Source organism: Chlamydotis macqueenii, chromosome 15, assembly GCF_036417535.1.
Source record: "Chlamydotis macqueenii isolate bChlMac1 chromosome 15, bChlMac1.mat, whole genome shotgun sequence".
In the NCBI taxonomy this organism is placed as follows: domain Eukaryota; kingdom Metazoa; phylum Chordata; class Aves; order Otidiformes; family Otididae; genus Chlamydotis; species Chlamydotis macqueenii.
In genome coordinates, this window is record NC_141570.1 from 11,909,854 (window position 1) to 11,929,442 (window position 19,589).

At 50.5% G+C, this 19,589-nt stretch overlaps 2 protein-coding genes across 8 annotated transcripts in view; one reads left to right on the forward strand and one right to left on the reverse strand.

Moving 5' to 3' along the window:
- Window positions 1–3,718, reverse strand: part of GLYR1 (glyoxylate reductase 1 homolog) — a 28,463-nt gene extending 24,745 nt beyond the window's left edge. For 4 of the 7 annotated variants that reach the window (XM_086760235.1, XM_086760231.1, XM_086760229.1 and 1 more), the window contains exons 1-3: window positions 3,638–3,718; window positions 1,516–1,552; window positions 257–336 (exon numbers count right to left, since the gene is read on the reverse strand). In XM_086760235.1, coding sequence (XP_086616361.1) covers window positions 257–336; window positions 1,516–1,552; window positions 3,638–3,675 — 155 coding nt within the window. In that variant the 5' untranslated portion in view covers window positions 3,676–3,718. Of the gene's footprint in view, window positions 1–256; window positions 337–1,515; window positions 1,553–2,713; window positions 2,807–2,930; window positions 3,055–3,637 lie in introns of all 7 variants that reach the window. The other 3 variants (XM_086760233.1, XM_086760232.1, XM_086760234.1) reach the window with 3 other exon arrangements.
- A 2,583-nt stretch (window positions 3,719–6,301) lies between these two features.
- On the forward strand, window positions 6,302–8,327 carry MRPS34 (mitochondrial ribosomal protein S34). Its single transcript, XM_086760236.1, has 3 exons — window positions 6,302–6,649; window positions 6,731–6,773; window positions 7,608–8,327. Exons 1-3 carry the CDS (start codon window positions 6,332–6,334, stop codon window positions 7,883–7,885), a joined length of 639 nt encoding a protein of 212 aa, XP_086616362.1. The 5' UTR covers window positions 6,302–6,331; the 3' UTR covers window positions 7,886–8,327.
- The last annotated feature ends 11,262 nt before the right edge of the window (window positions 8,328–19,589 follow it).

Consider the following 19,589-nt stretch of genomic DNA (forward strand, 5'->3'; position numbering starts at 1 on the left):
ATGGCAAGCTACCAAGAACTTTCCATCACAGTGGCAACTAAAATCCTAACATGACTGAGCACATAAGTCTTTACAGTCTTCACACACCCACGTGAGCAGCTATAGCATGCAGTAACTGTTGACTTTTTTTTGCAGGTACATGAAATACAATCCTTTGCAAAGTTACACTGCACTGTGTTAGTAAGTATTTATTCCATGGAAGATTCGTATTATATGTCACAATATTTTCACCAGATGAAAACAAGCAGGTACATACTGATCTTCTGTTCCAAAAAACTTCACAAAGAAGCACTTTTTTCCACGAGGTTTCTTCAGATCTTTAGGTGGATTAACAATCTGAAGGTGATTAGAAGTGAAAGTTAAAAAGTATATAATGAAAACTTATACTCTGTGATTTTACTGTCACATGTTACAGCTACTGTAATTTATTTTTGCTTATTTTTTTAAATCTGACTAGGAAAAGAATTCGAATCTGTTATCAGTCTTTCAAGTAAAGATGTAAGCCATGTATCTCCTTATATGAGTACACTGCAGCAGAGTGAAAAAGGACCCAAACTCCACTGATGCATCACTACATTCTTAGTGAGGTTTTCTTCTCCCTATCCCCAACAGATAAGGTAGCAATCTTTTTGAAAACTTATAAAGCCACATGGCATTAATAAAGTTTGTTCCACTTAGGTAACTTCTAAATGTAAATTTTAGAGTTTGGTCTTTACTCCCAGAATAGATTGCTTACAAAGTTCAAAATATTAGCAAAGAGAAAACCTGTCATTCAGTTACACATGTGACAGCTGAAAGACTTCAGGAAACCTGGACTTAACTTGATCCACTAACCAAAATTTATGGTTGTCAGCCACACTGACAATACTTTTCCCTGCTGCATGCTGTTACATCAGCATGCTTAGTCCTCACACTTACTCCAGAAGTAAAAACAAAGTTCCTTCCGAGAAGTAGAAATAATAAAAATGGCCCATCCATTTTTTTTAAGTCTTTTTGGCCTTTCATCAGAGGAAAAAAAAAAAAAAAAACAAAAACAAAACCAGAAGAGAAAGTTTAATTACTCCCTACCCCAAGAATTATTACTCAAAAAACATAGCTCTAAAACAGTATCTTGAGAAGTCAGACTCTTTATTTGTATTATTTCACACAGTGCATTTAACCAATTTACTATGGGAGGAAAGAAATCTGTCTTACAGAAAGTGATAGGGATCAAATAACTAAATCTGGGAAACACAATCAGCTTCAGAGCTGGGTGAACTGCTCTCTGTCGCTTTTCATTCCATCTGAACTAACAGCTGTTAGTGACAGGCTGAACTTCTAGACCAAATAAAGTCCTGAACTCATTCACATTTCAGATTTGTGGGGTATGTATTTTAAAAAACAAACAAACAAAAAAACCCACTCAATATTAATCTTTAACAGAAAAGCTTTCGGGCAAAGCTTTCTCTGCACAGAAGGAAACAAATCAAAACAAACCAAGAAAGCAACAATAAAAAAAACCAAAACAAACCTCACCTTTCCTGGCCATGGAGGATACCGGCCCAGCTTCCCCCTAGAGAAAAAAAGAAAGTATTAGGCACTAGAACCAGATAAAAAAAACAACTACCCCGTGTCTACCTTTTTGCATTACATCATATTTTTCATATTAAGAACTTGAGTCACAACTCACAGTGAAAACCTACCATGAAAGGCAAGACATGCAGCTGACACACAAGTATTATACTGTTAGATACCTGCACCCAAACTAAGCCTCTAAACAGTCTTCATGAACTCGCTGGACTATCAGAATTTAAGTGAACAGAGCAGCAGCAGCATAGCTACTGCCTGGAAGATACAGCGCTATAGTGCTAATTGCTCTTGTAAGACTGGATATTCCCTCACAAGGAACTGAAAAAAAAAGTATTGATGCAAGCAATCAAATCAAAGTTCAGGTTGGCAACTTATATCCACCTGGCAAGAACAGCCTAGTGAGCAACAGCAGCCATTGATTTCCAGCTCAGAGAGCTGAGATTCTTAGAAGTTCTCAGAGGAAAGCATTAATGGCAGGAGCCCCTGAACAAGTGTTCCATTATCACTTTCTTCAGGTGCTCGCCACCACAATAAGACATGCTAAAGTTACAAAAGAGCCACAAGAAAGGCAGGAAAGTTTATTTGCTATGCTTGCAAATGTTTCCACTATGAAAACCACACAAAACTATTTCTTCACAGAAGATGAAGAGAGACATTAGTCTTAGCCCTCAGCATGATGGCTTTACCATTATCTTACCCTTGTCACTTACTCAGGCTGCAGTATTCTCACCAGTCCTTATCAGTCATCGTCTTGCCAGAGACTGGCAAAGAACCTGCAGAGCCTGCCAGCTCCTGAACCAAAAATTTTCAGAAAGTAGCACTGCAGCCCCTCCTGAGATGGCAAGGCTACCCAGACGATTCAGTAGCGATGGTCAGGCAGGAACGTTGTTGAGAGCTGTAACCGTGACCGTGTCTCTTATCCGATGCTTCCATTTTTGTACCGAACAAGACACTCATCAAAGCCTTTCATCTGTTACTGTCTTATTGTCACAGCTCCTCCACGGTGGCTCTAGGGATAGTACCTGCTGAGGCTGTCATGTACAAAACTAAAGCAGGATAATCTGCATTCCAACATTGAGAGTAGTACACTCCCCAAGTCCTCATGTGAAAACAAATTTGCTAAAAGGAACCAATCTTTACTTACTTTGCTATATAAATTAGACAACTTCACAGCACTGTCAATTTTTCAGGTGAGAAACTGCAGTTGCCACAGCCTGGAGCACGCGCTTCTTTTTATCTGGGATATAAATATAAATGCATGCACTTGCGTGTTGGGGATTAGCTATTTCTTGCAAGCCCTAGCAGGACACCCTAGCCTATCAAGTACCATAGAGTCTATGCACTTAAAGATCAGCGCTTACAGGGCTCAACGGAATCCCCTTGGTTCTCCTGATCCAGAAATACAATATCACAGCTCTCTATTTGAGGGTCAAACTGGAGCAACATGGGGAAAGGGCTTCTGTGAGCTTCAAGGGATATCCTAAACTGCAAAAAAAACCCCGCTGTTTGCCCAGACTGTTGTGTCACTTCATTGAAGTACGGCCGAGTGGCATGGTCGCTGTCCCTAAACACTTTCTAATTTATTTACGCCTCCCTTGGGAGGAGATCGTATTTCCAACCGAGCCCCGCAGCGATCGCCCCTCCGGCCCGTTCCCCTCACCCCTCTCCACCTCACACAGGTGCATTTACGCGCCGCCTCCCGTCAGCCTCCGGTACCGGCCCGGCCAGAAGCCGAGCTGCCCTCGGCCCGCTCCAACCCAGCCCCGCGGCCCCACACTGCCTCCCCCCGCCGCCTGCCCTGCCAAGCCCCTCCCTCCCCACAGCCACACCTTGTGGTTCCCTGTGGCTACGGGGTGACAGCGCTGCCCCGGCTCCCGCCCCGCCGGGCTCCGCCGGGCCGAGCGCAGCCCCGCCGCCGCCGCCCCGCCTGCGCCTCCGCTGCCACAGGCGGAGCTTCAGCCTCCTTCCGCAAGAGCCAGCCGCCCCGCCACCGCCCGCCCGTCCGTCCGTCCACCGCGGCCGGCGCCCCGCTCAGCCCCGCCGCCGCCCGGCCTGCAGTGTCACTCACCACACCAGGTCTCCGAGCCTCAGACTCACGGCCGCCATCTTACCGACACAGCCACCAGCCGCACCGCGCAGCGCCTGCCGGGACAGCACGGCACTCGCAGCGGGGGAGGGGGGCAGCGCGGATTGGCCAGCCCCCGTCACGTGGGCGGGCGGGCTGTCACCGGCCGAGGCGTGGCCGCGGCTGCGGCGCCGATTGGACGGGCGGTAGCGTGATGGCGTCGGGCTGGCGTGGGGCGGGGAGGGGGCCGGCGGCTCGGCGGGAGCTGTGGAGCGGGGGGCGTTGTGCTGAGCGCAGCGGGGGGAGCGGGGCCGGGCCGGGCGGCAGTGCGTCGCTGCAGCCCCCGCTCTCCCGGGTGCCGGGGGCTCCCCTGCGTCTGTCGCGCCCCGGCGTGAAGGGGGCTTCTTTAACCGGATATTTCACGTCCGGGAAAAGCAAACGAAGAATCCCGTGGCGGCCCCTCGCTGTCGGGCTGCCGGCTCGCCAGGCTCTCCGGTACCAGGGGACATTCGTGACCGGCAGCGCCGGTAGCTGCCGCCCCCCCGCCGGGCGGGGCAGGGGGTGCTGGGCTGTCCAGCACGCCCCGTTCTCGCTCCCCTGCCCCAGCAGCCGGGACGGGCTGCCTTTGGCCGGCTGTTGCAGAGCTGCATCAGTTTTTCCCTGACGTCTCGCTGTGCCCTTCCTTTCTGTGTGTCTGACTGAGCCAGTGTCACAATTTTTCAAGTGTTACTGTGTCCTCTTCCGGTCCGTCCCCCTTAGAAACCTGGATGTAGGTGCCTGAAAGGACACGACACCCACACCTTGATACTGCACAGCCCAACAGAACGCGCCGCCCGCTCTGCACCCTGTAGTGAGTGGTTTAATGACTCCGCTTTTCCTCCCAGATTTCAGTGGGCTGAGGTCAAGTAGAATCATAGAATTACAGAATGGGATGGGAAGGGACTTTTCAAGGCCACCCAGTCCAGCCCCCCTGCAAGAAGCAGGGACATCTCCAACCAGATCAGGTTGCTCAGAGCCCCGGCCAACCTGGCCTGGAATGTTTCCAGGGATGGGGCATCCACCGCCTCGCTGGGCAGCCTGGGACAGTGCTCCACCACCCGCAGTGTGAAAAATGTCTTCCTTACGTCCAGTCTGAATCTCCCTCCCTCTATTTTAAGCCCATGACCCCTCATCCTGTCACAGCAGGCCCTGCTGAAGAGTCTCTCCCCACCTTTCCCACCAGCCCCCTTTAGGCACTGGGAGCCGCTCTCAGGTCTCCCCGGAGCCTCCTCTTCTCCAGGCTGAACAGCCCCAGCTCTCTCAGCCTGGCCTCACAGCAGAGCTGCTCCAGCCCTCCCATCATCTGCGTGGCCTCCTCTGGACCCTCTCAAACAGCTCCACGTCCTTCTGATGTTGGGGGCTCCAGAGCTGGACACACTACTCCAGGTGGGGTCTCACCAGGGCAGAGTAGAGGGGCAGAATCCCCTCCCTCGACCTGCTGGCCATGCTTCTCTTGATGCAGCCCAGGATGCGGTTGGCCTTCTCTGCCTCAAGGGCGCATTGCCTGCTCACGTTGAGCTTCTCGTCCACCAGCACTCCCAAGTCCTTCTCCTCAGGGCTGCTCTCAATCCATTCTCCGCCCAGCCTGTGTTTGTGCTTGGGATTGCCACGACCCAGGTGCAGGACCTTGCCCTTGGCCTGGTTGAACTCCATGAGGTTGGCACGGGCCCACCTCTCCAGCCTGTCAGGGTCCCTCTGGATGGCATCCCTCCCTTCCAGCGTGTCGGCGGCACCACACAGCTTGGTGTCATTGGCAAACTTGCTGAGGGTGCGCTCCATCCCACTGTCCATGTTGCCGACAAAGACGTTAAACAGGACTGGGCCCAACACGGACCCCTGAGGGATGCCACTCATCACTGGTCTCCTCCTGGACATCGAGCCGTTGACCACCACTCTCTGAGTGCGGCCATCCAGCCAACTCCTTATCCACCGAGTGGTCCGTCCATGAAAGCCACGTCCCTCCAGTTTAGAGAGAAGGATGTCGTGCAGGACAGTGTCAAATGCCTTGCACAAGTCCAGGTAGATGATTTGATCAGGTCTGTCCCCCTTGCCACAACTCTTCTTCAGGAGAGATGCACCTCCTTAGGAGAGAGGGTTAACAGCCTTTAAAACGGGCGTTTTGCTGGGTTTTTTGTGCAGCCCATGCTCCCCACCCTCCATTTTTCCTCCCCAGGCCAACAAAACCCGGTACCTGCAGGGCCCAGCACCTTTGGCAAAGAACCCCATGGCACTACTGGAATGGATGCGTTTCCTTGGGTGTAAGATATGGGTTTAAAAAGAAAAAGAAAAAAAAAAAAACCCAAACAAACAATACAAAAACAAAAAAAAAAACCCCAAAACAAACAAAGAAACAAAAAAAACCCACACCCAAAACTTTCTGCTGACAGGTTTAATTCACCAGTCTGTTGCCAAAATCCAGGCGCGGACCCAGCCAGCCCCGCTGCAGGCCCTGCCTCGCGGCGCCGGCACTCCCCGGCCGGAGCGGTCCGGGGGCCGGGTGCCGTCCCGTCCCGGGGAGCGATGCTCCGAGCCGCGCCTTCCGTGCTGCTTCTCGGCCGGGGCGAGGCGGGACCGGCCGGGCGGCTGGGCCGCGGCACCAGCGGTCCGGCGGCGGCTTCCGGGCGGGACGGGAAGCGGCGGCCGCGGGCGGGCGGCGCCATGGCGCGCAAGAAGCTGTACCGGCCCATCGCCGCCGCGGCCAAGAAGATCCGCGAGTACCGGGCGCTGAAGAACCGGCCGCGGGAGTCGGAGCGCTTCGCCCTGGACTACGAGAGCATGAGGCGGCCCCTGACGCAGAAGCGACTGCCGGTTCGGGCCTGGGAGGACGCGCGGAACGAGAACCGGCTCTTCGCGCTGCTCTGCCGCCTGCCGCGCTTCGGCGTGGGCCGCACCGTCACCCGCAAGTCCTGGCTGTGGGCGCACGACGAGCCCTGCTACTGGGTGATCGCCAGGGTCAAGGCGGACTACACGGCCGAGGTACGGCCGGCCCGGGGCGGGCTGCGGGCCCCCGCCCCGCGCACGCCCCCCGGCCTCAACGGCTTCTCGTTTTCTTTGCAGAACATGGATCACGGAAGAGCCTGGGGCTACCTGACCTTCCGAGGTAAATCCGGCTTGTTCTCCTGCACACGAGGTCTGGAGAGAGCATCCCTAGGCGGGACCGGTGTGCGGGAGGGAGCTGTGGGGAAAGCACAGCCTTCCTGCTTGGGACGCTTGTTTTTCTCGGATCTGCTAATAAGAAGAGAACTTCTCCCTGTTTTGGTTTGAAATGCTGGGGTCCAGCCCTCACGGAGTGCGTTCCTGAGGAGCCCTGTGGGAGGCTGAGTGTGAGGACAGACAGTGCGAAGGGGGGATGAGATGAGGCATTGGTCTGTTCCAGGACACCGAAAGCAAGGCAGAGAATGAACACGTGAGGGTATCCCAGGTAAAATCAACAGTGAAACAGGAGTGATGGCAAGTAACTGGGATTTCAAATTAATGCTTGGAGTTGAGCAAGTGAATTTCCCTTCTTAAAACTGCTATATATTAGGCATATGATTGTCACATACTAGAGTTTTTGAAACATTCTCATTCAAAAGCTTTAAAGTTGTTGAGTATTCGTAATGTTACATTTCCCAGGGAACTTTCACCAGTGTCGAGAGAAATTACTCTCCTTCCTTAGCCATGGAATCTGAACCACAGAGAGGTGAAGTGACATTTTAAATTAAGAGAATTGGAACGACTTGCCTGTAGTCCTTTCAGCCTGTTTCTGGTTTGGTTTCCAAGGATGGAAGTGGGATCCTGTAGTATAGCAGGGAAGATCCTGTCTGATCCTCTAAAAACTTCCTTTACTGTTTTGTCGCATCTTTGATACCGGCGAGCTGACGCTTTGCTGCGTTTCCCAGAGGAAGTTGATTGTCTGTAGCATTGTCCACTGTTGTTCATCATCTTTTCTCAGGCAAAACCGAAGAAGAAGTGAGAGAGATTGACAAAGTCATGTACCATGACTGGCGTATGGTGCCCAAGCATGAGGAGGAGGCCTTCAAGAAATTCACCCCAGTGCCAGAGGAAACCATTCGGTACCTTCCATACCCGCCTCTGCTCCGAGCCATGATCCTTGCACAGTGGCAGAAAGAAGGAAAACCCATCACAGAGGAGCCAGTGATTGATCTGGAGAAGGTCATGGCCTCTCCCCGTCAGGGTGCAAAGAAAAAAGCTGCAGGGACACCAGTCTAAAGACATGTTCTTTGTCCTGAGCTTCCCATGTGCCCTTACTGTTGTGTTAGAAGCACGTCTTCTTATGGAAGCCCCTCCTTGTCCACTGTGGTGTGGTGTAGCCAGGTTTCTTAGCTTTCTCCCCAGCCCTGTACAGTGAGCTCATCTGTAAGGAAAGATGCAGATGCATTCAGATTTTTTTCATGTAACTTTGGTCTCAGTCAGCAGAGAACCTTGATTCCCCGTATGCTCTCTGAATGCATAGCTCCTGTCATCCAGCTATAATTCTTTAGAGCGCAATTTCCTTTACAGCCTGAAAATTAGGTTTTTAAGAACATTTTCCAGATACTTTGGGTCCTACATAAATTACAGAAAAATGACTGAGAATATAGCATTATTTCACTGAGCTGTGTACAAATGTATCTACTAACAAAAATAAATGTTTTCTTATTTCTGCAGCACAGTTCTAAGAAAGCTTGGTGGGTTTTTGTTTTTCAGTCCATGGAGAGCATTATGAGGTTCAAATGCAGAGTCATTAGCTTACCAAATACAAGCGTAGCATCGAATTCCACTTAACCGCTGAAGGAGCATCTGGGTTACTCACAGGTGGTCGTAATGAACAACACAGGAGGAACTTGACTTTGGATACTAAGCGTGTCCAGAGCTGCCCATCTCTTATTCCCAGAGATGGCTGTCAGGAAATAGGAGAAATCATTTTAGTTCTGGTGATGCAAAGTATACACGATTGGCTCTGTCATAGTTCAGCCCCGATCGGGACCAGACTAGCAGTCTCTCTCTCACTCCCCCCACCCTCCGAGAGAATAGGAGGAGATGATATAAGGAAAATGGCTCAAGGTTTGAGATAAGGACGGGGAGAAATCCTTAAAGTTACCATCACGGGCAAAACAGACTCGACTTGGGGAAAAACGCTCATTTATTTCTAAAATTAGGAGGAGAATGAGACAGGGAACAAGATAAGCTCCCCCCACCCCTCCCTCTTCCCAGGCTTAACATTATCTATACTACCTCCCCTCCCGAGCGGCACAGGGCGGGGGAAAAGGGAATGGGGGTCGCGGTCAGTTCATCACGCGTTGTTTTACGCCGCTGTATCATCGTCGGGGGAAGAACTCCTCGCATTCCTCCCCTGCTCCAGCGTGGGGTCCCTCCCACGGGCCACAGTCCTTCGTGAAACTGCTCCGGTGTGGGTCATCTCTTCCACGGGTGCAGTCCCTCTAGAACAGCTGTCCCAGCGGGCCCTCCACGGGCCACAGCTGCCTTCAGGCCTCCACCTGCTCTGGCGTGGGGTCCTCCACGGGCTGCAGGTGGATCTCTGCCCCTCCGTGGACCTCCATGGGCTGCAGGGGGACAACCTGCTCCACCATGGGCTGCACCACAGGCTGCAGGGGAATCTTGGCCAGGAGCCACATTACTCCTCCCCCTCCTTCTTCACTGACCTTGGCGTCTGCAGCCGTTCCTCACAACAGGCTGGCAGACGCCTCTAAGGATCCTTTTTACATCTTATTCACTTCTCATCTCCTCTCTACTTCTTGCAGCCGGGCCGAGTCAGGCCCAGTCGGCTGCCCGGTGGGAGGCCAGAGGGTGAGGCCTGCAAGGCCCACAAGGCTCGCGCCTCCCCCTCTCTGCCCCCTGCTCAGCCGCTTCACATCTTCTCTCTTTTTTTTTTTCTGTGTTCCCCTACTTAAATACGTTATCGCAGAGGCGTTATCACGGGACATTCTGCTACCAATTGCCTTGGCCTTGTCCAGCAGCGGGTCCGCCCTAGGCCCAGCTGAGTCCACTGAACAAAGGGGAGCAACTTCCAGCGGTTTCCTACAGAAGCTGCCACCTTAGGCCCCCCTCACTAACAAAACCAGAACATTACTGTTTGAAGCCAATTGCAAGTTACCACCGGTCCCCGTGCAGCACATTGTGATGAACATTAAAACGTACAACTCCTTAGTACAGTTCTTAGCATTTCACTTTCTCTTATAGTGGCTCTGGATTCTGCTGCTGTGTCAGAAACTGTTACAATCATCGAATCATTATGGTTGGAAAAGACCTTTAAGATCATCAAGTCCAACCGTTAACCTAGCCCTGCCAAGTCCACCCGTGAACCGTGTCCCTAAGCACCACATCTACGCTGCTTTTAAATCCCTCCAGGGACAGTGACTCAGCCACTGCCCTGGGCAGCCTGTTCCAGTGCTTGACAACCCTTTAGGTGAAGAAATTTTTCCTAATATCCAATCTAAACCTCCCCTGGCACAACTTGAGGCCGTTTCATCCTATTGCTTGTTACTTGGGAGATCAACCCTCACCTCGCTCCAGCCTCCTCTCAGGCAGCTGTAGAGAGCGATGAGGTCTCCCCTCAGCCTCCTCTTCTCCAGACTGAACAACCCCAGTTCCCTCAGCCGCTCCTCACGAGACTTGTGCTCCAGACCCCTCACCAGCTTCGTTGCCCGTCTCTGGACGTGCTCCAGCTACTCAACGCCTTTCTGGTAGAGAGGGGCCCAAAACTGTACACAGCATTCGAAATGCGGCCTCACCAGTGCCGAGAATGCTCTTGGCCACCTGGGCACACTGTGGGCTCATATTCAGATGGCTATTAACCAGCACCCACAGGTTCTTTTCTGCCAGGCAGCTTTCCAGTCAGCCCAGTTCAGTTTTCCAGAACAGCCCTCCTGTTGGAGGCTCTAGTCTGAGTGCGGGCAGAGGGTGCACAAGAGCTGCTCCGGTCCATAATCCTGCAGATCAGCTCCCTGCAGAAATAGCTACTTAGTTCTTTTGTCTGCTGTAGTGGGTAGTCAAGAGGTGCTGTTCCATTTGCTGCAGCATCCTGAAATCACAATTAGCCTGAAGAGATTTACTAAGCAAAGGCAAGAACTGTACTCTGTGTCCTGCCCAGTGTTGATGGCAGGCCTGGATGGGACAGGGGAACACCTGGCTCCAGCCACCAGGAAAAGTCTGTGAATGGATCAACATCGGCTACCTAGACTTCCATGGGGTTCCTCACCAGAGGCTCCTGTGGGATAAGAAGGAAGATTTTTCTCACGAGTTAAAAGCTCGTCCTATGACAGGGTGCGAAGGCTGGGAGGAGCTGTTCTCCGTCCCTCTGTTGTGGCAGGAGCGCTGCAGGGCACATGCCAGGGCGGGTTCACTGTCTTCAGAAGCAATGGGAGGATCTAGGGGAGGGAAAATCCAGAGTGTTGCCAAAGGCACAAACAGTTTGAGTCTGTGAGACTTCCCGCTGCAGCTGCTGGGAATGGAAAACAGCTTCTTTGGGCTCTATAGCCTCCACTGCCAGGTGCTGGGCTGAGCTGGTGCCTTGCTGTCCCTACTGCGATGGAGGAGCCGCTGGAGCAGCACACAAACCAAGGGCAGGAAAGGTGGGACAGGAGGTGTAGGTGTGAGTTAGATGGGATGAGTAGAACTGTCCTGCACAGCCAGGAGCTGAACACAACCCCAGGGCAGGCCTACGTGACCACAGTGGGCAGAGCCAACACCCCAGACAAGGCAAGGAATGACCCATGGCCAGGCTCCATCCAGGGAGCTCAGCCAGGAGCAATAGTAGGTGGATGTAATACACCGTAAGGCACAGAATTATACAATGGCTCGAGCTGGAAGGGACCGTTGAAGATCATCTAGTCCAAACCCCTAAATCCCCCTCTAGAAACAGCTGGGAATAGGTGCAGCTGCAGCTCAGCTCAGGTACAGACTGAAGGCCCCAGCTGGGGCATCACTGAGGCTCCTGGGCCGTGTGGAGACGGCCTAGGTGGGGCTGATCAGGACAATCGTGGCCTGTGGGTGACCACAGGGCCTTAACAGTCGAGGCGGGGGGAAGAGTCTTCCTGCAGAGCCCTGGGCAGCCCGAGAGCCTTGTCCAACTGTGCAGCCGCTCTTCTGGAAAGGTGCACAGCCCCGCTTTGCCATGCAGTAAATGCCTAGAGCAATGCTGGGAGCTCTGCTGGGACCCTCAAACCTGTGCATTAACGCCCTCCAAATTTCACAGCATGGGGGGGGTGGTTGTCTGAAGGATGATGGTAGTGAGCCCCTCCCTCAGCCACCCAGGTGAGTGTTGGACGTAGCTGCACTTCACCTGATGCCTTGCTCAGACTGCTGCTGGCTGTATTGAAGGGTCCAGCCCCAGGGGTGCAGGATGGGTCCCTGGGCCTGTTTCCAAACCATGTTGCTGAGGTGCTTTTAGGAACCCAAGAGGCACTGCCTGTTGTATTCCACCGCGGCCTGCACGGGTGTCAGCCATGGTGCTGCTCAGGGCTGAAGCTGCTCCCAGCATAAGGAGGTTGCTCCCTTGTCTATTTTTGCTACGTACAGCCCCTGAATTAATGTAGTTCTACAAAATAAATAAGAATATGTCTAACTGCTGCTGGGACTAAGAGGAACTTGCTTCCTGCACCGCCGAATGTCACCAATTCCTACAGGACTTTGTGAAACACCAGTTGAGCATGGAAAGCTGAACCCTGAGTACTCCCTCACCTGCAGCGCTGCGTCCAGCTCTGGAACCCCCAATATCAGAAGGATGTGGAGCTGTTGGAGAAGGTCCAGAGGAGGCCACGGAGATGATCAGAGGGCTGGAGCACTGTTGGGGATGACTAGTATCAGAAGCCACGGGAATGAGAAACAAGGAACTTTCCGAGAGAAGGAAAACAAGATAGAGGATGCCTGGTGCTGGTTGGACGATCGGAGGGTAGATAAGCACATAAGTTGTAACAATAAATGATTTTCGCTTAGCATGCAGCAGGGGTCCGTGACTACATTCCCACAAATGGTGCCCAAACAGGGACTTGTTAGAAGTAGTGAAGATTAGAAGATTGTGATTCCGGTGGGAATGCCCGGCCGATTGGTAGGAAGCCTGCGCAGTGAGTTCGTTACCTCGAGGAAGGGAGGTAAGCGGCCGGGAACGAGTCCGAGCAAGGCTCCAAAAAGAAACCTAGCCAAACTGGGGAAGTCTGCGCAGTATCCATCACCTCGACTAAGGGAGGCAACGCGGCTAGGAACGATGGGAAGCACTGCTTCCAGGAACATAAATCAATTTTAATGATTCTAACAAAAGTGTTAGAGGAACAGAACTGTGCTATTAATAAAACTGACCTGAAGAGTTTGTTGTTTTGGGTGTCCGCTCACGTAGCGGACGCTAACATCTCTAATATCTGCACGGTGGACACCTGAGACACCATAGGTATTAGACTGTGGGACTGTGCAACGCGGGGTGACCCTGCTGCTCAAAGGTTATTACTGGTGTGGCGTGAAATGTTTGAAGCCTTAAAGAATCACACGCAGAAGGAGGATCCGACAGCACACGTTACCCCATCCACTCCTCCGCCCATGGAAACAAAGACTAACAGCGAGCTGGAAAATCCCTTTGATCCGGAAAAGGAGCCCTCAGTCTTTGGAGCTTTCTCGCTATAGAGGTGGCGCGTTTGTGTGTGTGTGTCCTTTGTGTCGACAGCGTCGTGCTTTTTTGTGTGTGTTTGTGTCCTTTGTGTCCACAGTGTCATATTTTTGTTACTGTTCAGTGTTGTTGGTGTGGACATAAGCTTATTCCAGCTGATCTATATTTGTACTATAGCTGAGCGTTCGGGTGTGTGCGGTGTCGCAGGTTGACCCCGTTGGAACAAGTGATACATCCAGGTTGGTATTGTTGCCGTGCAAGGTGCAACCTTAAGTTGTAAGATGTTTAAGTGGAAACGGATAGGCAGTGCAAACAGACAAATTAACAGATTACAGTCTGGAGGAAAGTAAAAGTTTCCTAGACAGATATAGTCAGTCTGTGTGTGCGTAGAAGCATGAAGTGAATGCTATGGAATAAGGGGTGAATGCTGTCTTGGTTTCGGCAGGGATGGAGTTAATTTTCCTCTCAGAAGCTTTGGGTTTTGTATGTGAAGAATGTTGATAAAAACACTCTGATGATCAGAGTTGTTGTTAATGAGACCAAGGACACTGTCTGGCTTTCCAAGTCTCGTTAACGAGCAGGTGCAGGAAGCTGGGCCAAAGGCAGACAGCGTATCGGTCATTCGGACATCAGGTGGTGAGAAATTGTACATTGTTCATTTTGTATGTATTAATGTTCTTATATTTTGTTATTATTGTAGGTTTCCTCTTAGTAAACTGCAGCATAAAGTGACGTGTGATTAACTGACTGTAACCCCCATTCCCTCTTGCCGCCCCCCCACCCTGTGCTGCTCGGCGGGGGAAGGAGGTGGAGAGGATGTTAAGCCAGGGGAGAGGGAGGGGTGCGGGGAGGTTATCTTGTTCCCTATCTCATTGTCCTGCTTTGGTTTTAGTAATAAATGAATAGTTTCCACAGGTCAAGTCTGTTTAGCCTGTAACGGTAGCTTTAAGAATCTCTCCCTGTTCTTGTCTCAAACCTCAGGCCTTTTTTTTTTTTGTCTTCTTCTGTGCCCGGGGTCACGGCCGCTGCCAGGTGCTCCCCTCATCCAGCGGGGCAGGGGCAGCTCACCCAAAAACTGCCATGGTTTAGTTACTCCCATCTGGGTTGATCAGCGGCCTTTAGCAAGAGAAAAGCTGCACCATTTGAATGAGTTAGCTGACGAGCAATTACAACTTGGACATATAAAGCCAACAGACAGTTCCTGGAGTGCACCTGGGTTTGTACTACAGAAAAAATCAGGTAAATGGTGACTCTTACAGGATTTAAGGGCAGAAAATTCGGTAATTGAGGATATGGGACCTTTGCAACAGGGGTTACCATCTCCTTCAATGATACCTCGACACTGGAGTATTACCGTAATTGATTTTAAAGATTGTTTTTTCACTATACCTTTACATCCTGAGGATGCTCCACGAGTCGCATTTTCTCTGCCTTCAATCAATATGGGAGAACCCAGTCAGCAAAATCATTGGACGGTACTTCCGCAAGGTATGAAAAATAGTCCAACCATCTGCCAACGCTACGTCGCACAGGCCATAGCACCAGTAAGGCGCTTGCATATGAATAGCCTCATTTATCATTATATGAATGATATCTTAATTGCAGCACCCACTGATTCTCTGGTGGACAGAGTTCTTAATGATATCACCAATGCATTATCTGAATTTAAATTGGTTATTGCTCAAGAAAAAATTCAAAAGGTGTGTCCCTGGCAGTATCTTGGCTGGCGAATTATGGAAAGAACAATTGTGCCACAGAAGTTAAAAATTCGTCAAACACTGTTTACCTTAAATGATTTGCAGAAGTTGTTGGGAGCTATCAACTGGGTATGCCTGGTATTAGGCCTCTCTACGGAACTGCTCTTGCCTCTATTTCAAGTCCTTAAGGGAGATCCGGATTTAACCTCTCCTAGGAGACTAACTCCAGAAGCACAAACGGCATTACAAACGGTTTTGCGACAGATCCAAGTTACCCAAGCCGATCGATTTGATCCCAAACTACCCTTTAATGTATATGTATTTGCAGGAAAGGTGCAACCTAAAGCTTTGATAGGCCAACAGGTGGAGCAGCAGCTTCTACGAACAGAATGGATCTTTTTATCACACATAGGCAAAAAGACGCTGACTACTTGGGCACAGCAATTAGCACAGTTGGCGGCTAAAAGCAGGACTCAGCTTCGCCAATTAACAGGGCAAGATAATCACCCTCCTGCTCGGCGGTGTCTCCAGCGTAGTCGGGTTGGTAACAGAATAGAGCAGCAATACATTTTTTATTATTATCATGAAGTCATGGTTGTCAGGATTTTGATGGGCTTTGCTGCATGAATCTGTCTGATCATTCGGAATCTATTCACAAAAGTATTCAAAACTTGCAAAAAGGAGTACAGAAATTGCAACAAAGTAATAGTTTTGATATATTCAGAAATCTTTTTGGTGGATTGATAAAAAGCTTATTACAAATAGCTGTAGGATGTTTATTCATTCTTCTTATATATGTATTTTGATCTGTATTCCGTGTGTGTTAAAATGTGTGCAAACTTTAATAGATAAAGCATTGAAACAAGCCTCTTTTGTAAACAAAGAAGGGGGAGATGTGGGTATTTCGCTGAGCCAGTACGGTGTCAGAGAAAGCACACTGACCTTGGGAGAGGGATACAATCATGCTCGCTGGAAGAAAGCCATGGAATGAGAAGGGAAGCTTTAAGATACAAGATATTGTTAGCAGAATTTATGGCTTGTTTCAACAGAGGCCTGCAAAAAACTAGTCACTGGCCCTGTAGATAAGAAAGTTACTGGAATTGTTATGTTTGTGATAGTAGAAGAATGCTGTAGTAGAAAATCACTAGAAAGTAGTGAAACTTAGTTTTGCTTAGCAGTCATGAATATGTATAACGTGAGATCAGTAATTTTATTGAGTAAGCTTGTATAATTTTTGATTGAATACGAATGCAATAAGGATGCATTATGTTACTCTTGAAAGGAACCATTATTATTATTATTATATTGTTGACCGTGGCATGTGTTCTCCCTTGTATTTTGCGATGTCTACAAGAAGTCCTCACAAGAAGTTTTGATAGAAGCGCGTGTGCTGTGCTTTTAAAACAAGAAGGGGGAATTGTTGGGGACGATGAGTATCAGAAGCCCTGGGAATGAGAAACAAGGGACTTTCCGAGAGAAGGAAAACAAGATCAAGGACACCTGGTGGTGGCTGGATGATCGGAGGGTAGATAAGCATGTAAGTTGTAACAATAAACGATTTTTGCTTAGCATGCAGCGGGGGTCCGTGACTATATTCCCACAGAGCACCTCTCCTGTGAGGCCAGGCTGAGAGAGCTGGGGCTGTTCAGCCTGGAGAAGAGGAGGCTCCGGGGAGAGCTGAGAGCGGCTCCCAGTGCCTAAAGGGGGCTGGTGGGAAAGGTGGGGAGAGACTCTTCAGCAGGGCCTGGTGTGACAGGACGAGGGGTCATGGGTTTAAAATAGAGGGAGGCAGATTCAGACTGGACGTAAGGAAGACATTTTTCACACTGAGAGTGGTGGGGCACTGTCCCAGGTTGCCCAGAGAGGCGGTGGATGCCCCATCCCTGGAAACATTCCAGGCCAGGTTGGCCGGGGCTCTGAGCAACCTGATCTGGTTGGAGATGTCCCTGCTCCTGGCAGGGGGGTTGGACTGGGTGGGCTTTAATGCTCCCTTCCCACCCCACCCCTTCTGTGATTCTATGCCTTGAGCCTGGCAGCCCACCTGAAGAGGACACCATGAGGACAGCTGCAGCCGCATTTCTGACACTGGGAGAAGCTATAGACTGCACTATGGCTTGCAGGACCAGCCTCTTCTGCTCTGACCCAGTGAGCAATCCCCATCTCATTTCTTGCCGCTAAATTGCTCAACAGTGAACTCTTGGGCTGCCATTCCCCGCCTTTTAAGTGTCTTGCTGTTATTAAAGACTGAGCAGAAACGCCTGTGCCTTTGGAAGAAGACGACGCTCTGCCCTTCCTGATGTTAACACATTTATTACATACAGAACAGATCTGGTTTGTTGTTTGATAGCATAGGGGACAAAGCATGGGAATGTATTCATATAGCAGTCTCTTTACAGAATGCCATCTTCAGACCAAAGAGCGGAGTTTACAGGCCTTAGGACACTTTTTAAAATCCTTTTGTAACATACAAGATACTTTACATACATCACAGTGGAGATATGACAGGGAAGTGTGTTGAAGCCAGCCATTTCTCACCTTGCTGCCCAGTAGCCACCAAATGCCCGCAGGAGCTGACAGCAGAGGCTGGGTCTACTTGGCTGTAGCTGCCCCTCTTGCACATGTGCTTCTCTTGGAGGAAAATACGCACGGAGCTGGAAAGGAACCTGTTGGTAGAAGCCTGACACCCATCTCCTTATGTTGCCAGGGCCCAGCGGGTGAGAGGAGACCAAGTACTGTCACTTTGACTGCTAAAACCAGATAAAGAACAAATAGTAGGAGGTAAGAACGTTGCAATTCCGTATTTTCCTACGGAAGACTCGACAGATAAGGAACCGAGCCTACTAGGGCTTTGTTTTTTCCTTCAGTTAGCCCAGTTTATGAAGTTTACCTGGCCCTAACTGATGAACTGCTACATGTCTGTGGAATCTGTGGCCTAAATGTTGATCCTGTTCACTTTAATGCACTGTGTTGTGATCCAAAGAGCTCTTCGTAGCAGAAAGCATTTTGGGAAAGTGAACGAGAAGCGTGGCATGGTCAGCAGTGCCCCGGTGAAATGGACCTGGTGAGACATCCCCCACATGCAGGTGGTGGCTCCAGGCATCCCTTAGCCAAATGCCAGCCACAGCACCCAGAGTGCCAATGGCTGGAGGACGCTGGTTTCCTGCCTCAGGGAAGAGTGAGGTGGTGTCACCAGCTGACAAGCAGCATGGGCGCCAACTGTGGCTCCGTACTTTGGTGGCTGAGGCCTCTGTTCTCCAGAGATGTCCTCATGCCTCCTTGCAGGGGAAATGTACGCCCTAGCCGTTTCTGAACCATGGATCCAAAAAGCGTTTTAGTGCTGCTGCATCTGGACAGATGCCACATGTTAGAGCTTCCCCTGGGAACACTGCATCCCTGCAGCACATGAGTAGCTTCAGACCACAAGCCTTGGGGCAGCCTGGGCAGTGGTGACAAGCACAGGACACAGACAGGAGCTTCCCAGGAGATGGAGGCATCTCCCAACTGTCCCTGTGGCACCACACTGGCATAAGGACATGCCTGTGAACCCCAGAGAGCACAGCTCAGTGAAGAAACAAGATGACCACCAGCAGCTTCCAAATTCATCGCTAACAACAGCTACTCACGCTAGTCCTGCACATCCAGGAGTGTTCAATGGAAACAGAACTTGTCCTTCTGGAGACAGGACTGTTTCCGTTACCAGAAAGGGAGGACAAACCATTGCCTCTACATCTGGAACTGCCATATTCTGCATCTGGAGCTCAAAACTGCTCTCCCTGGCCCCATTTTTTGCTGCTTCTCTTGTAAGCAGGACACACATTTGCAATCCCCCAGCACTGCTTACACAAGGAGAGCAGTCAGAATTTCTCTTCAGGGCTGTGAATTCTTTTCAGGAGTCAGAAATTTCCACCTTTTCAAACTACTTAGTAAGAAAGTCAGAACTCATGATGTTACGTAAAAGAGGTCGGGAGATGTGTCCTCAATTTCTTTTTCTGGGTGACCTCGGGTGAGACACAGCCTTTCTGTGCCTTCACTGGACCTACTCAGTCTTTCCTAACTGACAGCCACCATGTAAAGGAAAACAGCCATCTCCTTCCAGCAGTTCCTGGGATGGAGACACAGCCTTATGAGTCATGGTCATCTCAATGTGTGAATGTAGAATTCACAGCAGACCAACATCATCTGCCCTTGCCTGTATTTCAAAAGCCAAAAAATGCAGAGATCGCTTTCTCCTGGACCTGTCAGGATGAACTCAAGTGTTCTTTTCTGCCTAGCATTTTTGGAAGAGGGAGTTAGATATATTGCTGCCTCTTCTGCTCTTAAAAAAGCAAGGTTCCAGTACTCCTTTCCTACCACAGTTTCCAAAGGCCCTGCAGCCTCCACGATCAAACACCTGTCTCCCATCTGGGGCTACCAGACAATCCTCTCCAGACACACACAGTCACCCAGCACACAACTGCCAAGCCAAAAACAGCAGCAGAGGAGGGAGACTTTACATCTGCAAGTATGGAGGATGTGTTCCCTGCAGTAATGGCGCTGCTGCCTTCTCCAACCAAACAGCAGAAGTGCTGCCCAAACCCCGACACTCCTTTCTGTTGAAGGTTCCTTAGACCTGGCTGCTCTC

Excerpts from the sequence above, each read along its gene's own strand:
- MRPS34 (XM_086760236.1), top strand. The coding sequence starts at position 6,332 with ATGGCGCGCAAGAAGCTGTACCGGCCCATCGCCGCCGCGGCCAAGAAG. Across the intron at positions 6,650-6,730 it reads AGGCGGACTACACGGCCGAG|AACATGGATCACGGAAGAGC; the intron begins GTACGGCCGGCC and ends TTTTCTTTGCAG. Across the intron at positions 6,774-7,607 it reads GGGCTACCTGACCTTCCGAG|GCAAAACCGAAGAAGAAGTG; the intron begins GTAAATCCGGCT and ends ATCTTTTCTCAG.